We start from the raw sequence: 8,551 nt of genomic DNA, 5'->3' as shown, positions 1-8,551 counted from the left end.
GAGGTTTGTGAAGGAATTGGATCTCTAGAAGGCCGGTTTCAGAGATTTTGTTGCTGGGCACCTCCGGTTCTGTCCCGTGTGGACCTCTAATCTGGGTGTCGGGTCCCCTGGGTTCCCCCTCCGTGTGGCTTCCATGGTGTCTGGGCCTTGTGCAGAACTGACCTGGGCCCCTCCAGGGCAGCCCAGTCACTGAGGGGGGGCAGGTTAGTTCTGTACAGGGGTCCATTGTTGGTTCTGATACTGGATAACTGGTCTCCGTAGGACTGGTGTCTTTCGGGCCTAGATTTGTCTTATGGCCGGCACTCACACATCGCAGGATTCGTAATAACAACAATTTATAACATCCAATATGGCCGCCCTTCCAGGTCCATGCAGTTCCTCCTAAAACCTGATGGCTGTTCAGCACCGGTACTGATTGCACACCGGCTACACACACATTTTGTTTGGGCTTTGTTCTGTCATGTGCAGCTAAATCTCACTGTGTGAATCTGATCTAATAAACAAGCTGAGATTTTTCACCCAACAAATTGTGTGAATATTCATGTAAACTATCCAATGTGTAAAAAGCTAATTAGGATGAATGTATTACAATGAATAGAGGGTGAATGTATTACAATGAATAGAATGTACTATTCACCTTCTATAGACAGGGGAATGTGTTGGCTCCATCCATTGCTGCTCCCCCCACCTCTGTGGTCCTTTGTGTATCGGGGCCCCTCCCAGCTCCTCCTCGGCCTGTGTGAATGATGGAGTGAGATGAGCAGAGTGTATGTGCTGGGTGTATGTGCTGGGTGTATGTGCTGGCTCTGTATGGGTGTCACAGGAGCGCCGAGGATATGGGACACGTCCTGTCATTCACCCATTGCAGTAAGTTCATCCCGCTGTGTCATGCTTGTGTCTGCATTGTGTAGTATTGTGTCTGCAGCCCCTGCGCTACACACCGTGTACATTCACACACACCATGTACATTCACACAGACCGTGTACATTCACACACACCATGTACATTCACACACACCGTATACATTTACACACACCGTATACATTCACACACACCGTGTACATACACACACACCATGTACATTCACACAAACCATGTACATTTACACACACCGTATACATTCACACACAGCGTGTACATTCACACACACCGTGTACATTCACACACACCATGTACATTCACACAGACCGTGTACATTCACACAGACCGTGTACATTTACACACACCGTATACATTCACACACAGCGTGTACATTCACACACACCGTGTACATTCACACAGACCGTGTACATTCACACACCGTGTACATTTACACATACTGTGGCCATCTTGTTTTTAGAGAGCAGAGATTTTCCCGACAGCCCCGCCATGCGTGTTCAGTCTTTGTGATTGTCATGACATGTAAGCGAGGCGTGTGGAGCCTGAGATAGAGCTCTGGGGGTGAATCTGATCATTGCACAGTCTGACCTTGGGGTGAATCTGCTGGGACATTCACTCCTGGAAAGATTGACAACTGCAGTGAATAATCTTTCTGCCTGTAGAATGATGGCCTTACGATTGTTTGGCCTTCTAACCCTTCCCAGATTCATGGGCCACACTGATCAATCAATGCATCTTACCCTCCTCATTCCTATGGGGGGTATTTATTCACACGGATTCTGCATTAATAAATAAATGACGCCATGTGATTTGTGTTTATCATCTGAATTTATTGAATTCTAAGATTGGCAGCTCAGGCCAAAGGAAGGGGGAACTTTCCTATCCCCAAGTACAAGACATGATCAGATTTGGGGCAGCTGGATAGGTGTACATTGCCCTGATGACTCCAGGTGACCCCACATTCTTCCTGTATGTAGAGTGAGTCGGAGTGTTGTCACCACAATGTAATTTGGGGGAGGGGTGCTGCCCCAATATAAATCTTTACATGTGTACTCATCAGTGCCATAGAGAGTGATGGGCACCATGAGAGCCAAGGTGACCCCGGGCACTGCATTCACTTCGAAAACCCTTAGAAGTTCTGTCAAGATTTTTGTACTTCCTGTTCCCTGTTTTAACCCCCCCCCAGGCTGAGGTGGGGACACAAATGCTTTGCATTTTATTATGAGACTTCCCTATTCAGTTCTCAGGTGAGTTATTCTTCATTCACTTCCCCCTGCGTGAATGTGGATATTCACAATTCTAACTTTGTTAGCTGTGTGGGGTGACTTGCAGATTTGTACCTACTTGTAATATGTCTGCCCCATGGGGGAGGGGAGCTCCATGCAAATCCCGCACATTTCAGTTTGGGAAGATCTGCTCTAAACTGGGTTTTGGGGAGATTTCCCTTTACTTCCTGTCCAGTGGAATCCACAGGAAGTGAGGATATCTTTCCCCTAAGTTCCTGTTCAGGTGACAACATTTGGATTTTCTCTTCTCTCTATACCTGATGCCATTAAATTGGGGGGTAGAGGAGACCTCCGGTATACTTTATGGCAGCATTGTGGTTTTCCTGTGTATTGCTGTGGCAATGTGTATAACGCAAGTGACTTGTGAGCCATTCATGCATCTGAGGACCCCCGGGCGCTGCCATGGCTGAATATACAGGAAATAAATTCTCAGCACACGTACTGGAGGCAAAGTTTATTTCTAGAAAACAGGTTATAAAAAACAAAAGTCCCATATACATAATATTTATATATAGATTGGCATCAAATATTCCTGAATGCCACCGGGCACAGTGCCGGGGCCCTTCCAACCACTCTGTCCAGTGTCTGACCCGAAATGACAAAATGCCTTTACCCACCACCGTATTATAAACCTGCTAAGCCATTCTGCCGCACTACAATTATTGTACAAAACTTGAAATGATTCAGAAATAATAAAAAATAACCCGTTCATTATCCCAGTAAAAATTCTATTGGTCGAAGCTGGCAGCCTCTGCTAACCCGTTTCAAGTGGCATTGCAGCAAATAAAGGGAATGGGAGCGAGAGAGGGGCGGTGCCCATGGAATGGTGGGGGAGGGGGCGGAGCACATGGATTGTTGGGAAGGGGGCAGTGACCATGGAATGTTGAGGAGAGGGGTGGAGAAGCTGGACCAGCACAGACAGAGGAATGCAGAAACTCATGAAAACCAGTTGCCATTTATATTTCTGACTGTTCTGGTGTCACGGTCTTTTTAATAACATTTCATTAGCTTGTGGACAATAAAGCTACAAACACTTCCCTCCCAGACATATCATCACCTGATCCCCATCTGTCAGAGGCATTGTGGGCATTTCAAGGTATTAATGACTGTAGAGAATTGAATCACAACGTCACAAAGCAGAATTAACCGAGTAACAATCTTGGCTTTGCCTTAAACTTGGTGGAGAGGAAGTTTTGTGCCACCAGAGAGTGAATTAAAATTAGTGAATTTCCTGCCATAGGGGGACACTTTTCCTAATGCAGGTCCAGACTGATAGCTCCGCCCCCACTGTGCTCAGTGCCATCTATTGGCTATGGAATCCACAGGTATGCACCACCTCACCAATCACACGTAATGTATGGAAGATGGGCGGTGCTGTACTTGGAGCCCCTCCCTCCAATAATAACTCTCAGTCTGTGCAGGGGTCAATTACAAGCCGGCGCGCCGTATGTTTTATGTTTGTGGTCAGAAGAGGAAGCGCCGGCTCTCTGGGGCGTGAGAACTGGAATTTTGGTATTTTAATGGCTTTGTGTTTTTTGTTTCCTTAAATAAACTTCCTCATTTATGTCAAAGGATTTTCATTCATCTCTGACAAGCCGGGACGCTGTGAGGAGAGGAGCTAATGCATCACCAAACAATTCTGTGGATTTATTAATATGTAAAGGCCGGATATATCTGTGAGGTGCAAAATAAGACAATCTGCAGTCTGACGACCAGCCAGTAGAGGGAGATGTGTACACATTGTGGCCCCTCCCTTCATGCAGCCCTACCCTGAGCAAAGGCCCCTCCCTCTATACAGCTCTATCCTGAGTATTGACCCCTCCCCCATGCAGCCCCACCCCTCTATCCTGAGCAGAGGCCCCTCCCTCCATGCAGCCCCACCCCTCGAGGCCCCTCCCTCCATGCAGCCCCACCCCTCTATGTTAATAGAGAATGCTTTATAGATGATCTGCATCCAGGACCACAGCCTTGAAATCTCAAACTGAACCCAGCATTGTTTGTGTGCAACAAATGTCTTACTGACCCCGTGACACCATCATTGTGCAGAGCTGTGGGAGGGGCCCAGCAGCTCCACTCTGGGGGCAGAGACAAGACTAGTCACCCTGCACAGGAAGAGAGGGCAGCAAGGAGCGGGTTTGTATTACAGGAAATTGCAGCAAGGTTAAGAGTCACACTGAATGACAGATCTGAACAAAATCCAAAAAGCACCTCAACAATCATCGAACGAGTAGACACGCCTCATCTATGTGAATAATAATCACTTATCCTGGGTACAGGAACCAATTTCATTGTGAATAAAGCGGGAAAACCTAACAGGAAGTAAAAGGAAACTGATCTACAGGGAGGGTGAAGCCCAGATAGTTGTCATCAGAAACAGGCGACCTCAATGGAAGATTCTCCCTCCCTTCCTGTTCCGGTGACAACATCAGGACATCAGGGGCTAAATCTCTCCAATGGGAACTCAGCAATAAAAAGCTGATAGAGGGGCCAATGCCTCTTTCAAAAAGAAAAATATAAATTTACACAATATAATGTAGGGTCTGGAGAGATATTACACCCTATACCCAAATATACACCCACCTATACCCCTTATACTTACATATACCCATATATACCCCTTATACCTACCTATACCCAAATATACACCCACCTTACCCCTTATACCTACCTATACCCAAATATACACCCACCTATACCCCTTATACTTACATATACCCATATATACCCCTTATACCTACCTATACCCATATATACACCCACCTATACCCTTTTCCTACTAATCCCCCATATAGCCACAGCTCACAGTGCATTAGTGTGGTGGTCAGAATGTCACCCTTACAGAGAGCCAAAAAGATCATTAAAGTGACCTGCGACGGGCAAACAGCTGATTGCTCAGGAAACTCCTAGCGCCCCCTGGAGGAGCCCTGCTCTATACAATGGCCACCCACCCCTGAGGGGCAGAATCTCACCTTCGATGATCTCCTCTTTGACTCTCTGCAGCTCTTTTCTCATCTCGTCCAGCAGCTCCTACAAGGAAACACAAGACTCGTTATATCTCTGCGGAACTCCGCCTACTGCGCCCACCACACCCCCGTGACATCACATGACTCAGGACAGGAAGTGGATTGGCCAGTAATACGATTCACATTAGGATTCCCGGATTATAAGCAGATCCACGCATGATGGCAGCCAATCATCACGAAGAGCCTCAGCAGAACAAAATGGTGGCGCGTCGGCACTTGTTTAGAAGAGCCGTTTGTGTAATTGTGAAGAGGAAGTGCAGCTGTGGTCACCATCTTCCTCCTTCCTAACCGCACATAACAGGAAGTGGGAGCGCAGACCATCGTCACACCGAGCAACAGACACAACCATGATGGCAGAGAAACGACCAATCACAACTCTCCAGCTATGTGGGGGTGGAGCCATTATGGGGGAGCGTTGCTCATACTGCCCCCTTTATGATGCAGCGATCATTCCTGTGGCCCCTTCACCTTCTTCCATCCCAAGTGATACAAAAACCTGGTGGTTGCTGTGGGTTACCTGCTTGATCCTCTCCATGGGATCCGATGACTCCTCTGTGCTCGGGGCCACCTCAGTGCTGCCAACTGAAGATTTCATTCTGCAGACACAAAGAAGAGCTGAGTGAGCGGAGAACAGAGATTGGGGGGGTGCAGAGTGGCTGCACCAAGATGGCTGCACCAAGATGGCTGCCGTTACCTGGGCAACGTGGTGCTTCCTCTGTCCCAGGGGCGCCGGGCCGGTTCTGCAACCAAAAGGAGACCCAAATGAGGTGAAAACTGTTAGGAAAGCCAAATTTCCCCCACCTCTCCCCCCAATATAACTTCACCCCCCAATTTTTTGGCCCTTACTTATAATCACACTCCCGCAGAACCTCAGGGGCGGTGCCAGAGTATGATAGGCTGATCACCCCAGAGAGGCATACTCACATCAACTGCTTATCTGATAATACCCCATACTGGCATGAAGGTGCCCCATGGCAGGGCAATACCATCCCAACGTCACTCACCATTTTGACTCCTCCCACTTTGAATATCACTGTCGTCCTGCGTTGTTGGGGCGGGGCGCTCGCTCTGTTGTGACATCTTCTTCCTGCAGAACCAAGAGGAGGAGTCAGAGATCACATGACCACCCTAAAGTGCATTGTGCACCGCCCACTGTGGAGACAATACAGTCAGCCCTAAACTGGGCGGAGCCATCAAAGGGCAGAAATTTATGAATGGCACCTCCTGTGAGAGGAGCGTACTGAGCCCGGCTGTCATGCTCCTCCTCGGTCTTCAATATTTCAGGCACAAACCTGTTCTAAATTTCCTATAGAGCTAGGAGCACGCCATGGTGTGCGCTGCCTGAAGGGGAGGTTTGGAAAATTAATCCACCTACCTGCGGGCCAGCTTTGCATTCATCTCCTCCATTAGTCCTCCGCCACCTCCTCCACCCACCGATGCTCCTCCACTGGTGCGGCTGGCGTCCGGCTTGGCTGGTCCTGCACCTGGTGAAGTCCCTCCCACTTCATCCTGAGGAACAGATAGAACGGTGTAACGGTCAGATATTGGGGTGATGCCACAATATTACACCTCAGTCTGATCTGCACCCTCTATGTATATGTGACAGGGGCTCCTAACCACCCTCTGCCCCATTTACCCCCTCCACTGTCTGGTGACTTCATCTACCCTCCCCCACAGTACATCACACTCACCTTTGTCACCTTCCTCAGCTTGGCTGCAGCCAGTGCGGCCGCCAACCCTCCGGCTCCACCACTAGCTCCGCCCCCGGTACCTGCATTAGAAGGTAAGGGAGGGGGAGGGGGAGGACCTCCCCCAGAAGGAATAGGTGGTGGAGCGGGAGGACCTCCTGGTGGACCCCCGGGAGGGGGTGGTGGACCCCCAGGAACCGGTGGTGGCCCTGGTGGAGGTGGGGGACCAGGCGGTGCTGGAGAAGCACTTGTTGGTGTGGTAACGGGGGCAACTAGAAGAGAAAAGAACAGAGAAGTCAGAGGTGACACAAACCCTCTCATACATCGAATAGAAAGAATTATACCCCCCTTAGGGGTAAATATATTATTTATTAGGGGTAATGATACATCAGCCGCTACATGAACCCACAACTACCCCCCAGACCCTGGTCATCACATGACCCCACCAACCTGCCTTCTTCCCATAATACCCCCCGCTGCCTCCCCCAGACTGCCATCCTCCCATAATACCCCCGCTGCCCTCTCTTTCCCAGCAGGGGTCGGTCTGAGCCCCCCATATCAATATCCCCCCCCCCCATCAGTGAGTCTCACCCAACCCTTTGTACTAAACCTGGCATATCGGGGCACCCCGCAGGTCCGGCCATATTGGGGGTGACCCATCGCCCAGCTCGGGTCTGAATAACTTATTTTCCTGCACTCATCACCTCCAAGGTTCCCTTCCTGCCGGATACAGCAATAAATCACCGGGGGGCTCCGGCTGTGTCACCCCCCAATATCTCACCTGGACTCTGAACTCTCTGCTCTTGTTCTGGCTGGGGTCTGTGAAGAGAGAATACACACTGACAGTTATTTACTTACTATATAGCGCTGACATATTCCATAGCACTGTACACAGTCATATCACTAAGTGTTCCTCAGAGGGGCTCACAATCATTAGACTCCGCCCCCCTCCCCACCCCACAGTCACACAAACTCCATGCAGATACTACTCAGAGTCCAGAGGCTCTACTCCTTTCCTGTTCTTGGCATATTATACCCATTCTCCTCCCACTATGGCAGATGGGGCCACCAATATCTGACCAATCACTGCTCTGGGTTTGCTGGGTATTAGGTTGCAGGCCTTTTACCTCCTTGGGGGTTCCGGCTCCTCTATTTTAGGTCCATTAATCGGAATCCATGTGGCACCTGTCAGAAGGGGTAAATACGGGTGAGTGCCGTGGTCATATGACATGGGTATTCTCTGTTTACCTGGACGTATATAGCGCCAGCATATGATGTAGCGCACACATTGGACGCACTCACCGGTCTCCAGAGCCTCCAAAGCTTGCGTGATTCCTGCCGCAAAGTGCGCAGCCTCCTCCTTGCTGCTGAAGTTCAACCCCCACACCTGTCGCGCGTCTCGCCATTGGTGGAAATTGGGTGTCGCCTGATGGTACTTCAAGCCTCTAATCAGGGGGCAATTTATCACAACCTGCCCAGAGAGAGGGTAATTACAGCACAGTGAGCCACTACCCAGCGAGGGGAGGGGGAGGGGATAGGGAGGATAGCGGGGTGGAGGGGGAGGGGCCAGGGGGGAGTGGAGGGGGAGGGGGAATAGATATATGAGAATTTTCCTCCCGGACCTCTTGCAGCAGTTTCAGTGTTAGAAAAGAAGCTGCAATTTACCTCATGAAGA

At 49.6% G+C, this 8,551-nt stretch overlaps 1 protein-coding gene across 1 annotated transcript; it reads right to left on the bottom strand.

The window, feature by feature from the left end:
- Window positions 1-5,134: 5,134 nt before the first annotated feature.
- Window positions 5,135-8,347, bottom strand: VASP (vasodilator stimulated phosphoprotein; the record flags this gene model as incomplete). The annotated part of the gene is given in 9 exon segments (XM_072430560.1): window positions 5,135-5,192; window positions 5,706-5,784; window positions 5,883-5,928; window positions 6,193-6,275; window positions 6,564-6,697; window positions 6,880-7,148; window positions 7,658-7,695; window positions 8,004-8,061; window positions 8,179-8,347. Coding segments are annotated over 9 exon segments (934 nt in total), but the record flags the coding sequence as incomplete, so codon positions are not given.
- Window positions 8,348-8,551: the final 204 nt, after the last annotated feature.

This window comes from Pyxicephalus adspersus, chromosome Z (assembly GCF_032062135.1).
Source record: "Pyxicephalus adspersus chromosome Z, UCB_Pads_2.0, whole genome shotgun sequence".
In the NCBI taxonomy this organism is placed as follows: Eukaryota; Metazoa; Chordata; class Amphibia; order Anura; family Pyxicephalidae; genus Pyxicephalus; species Pyxicephalus adspersus.
This window is presented reverse-complemented; position numbering and strand designations above follow the sequence as displayed.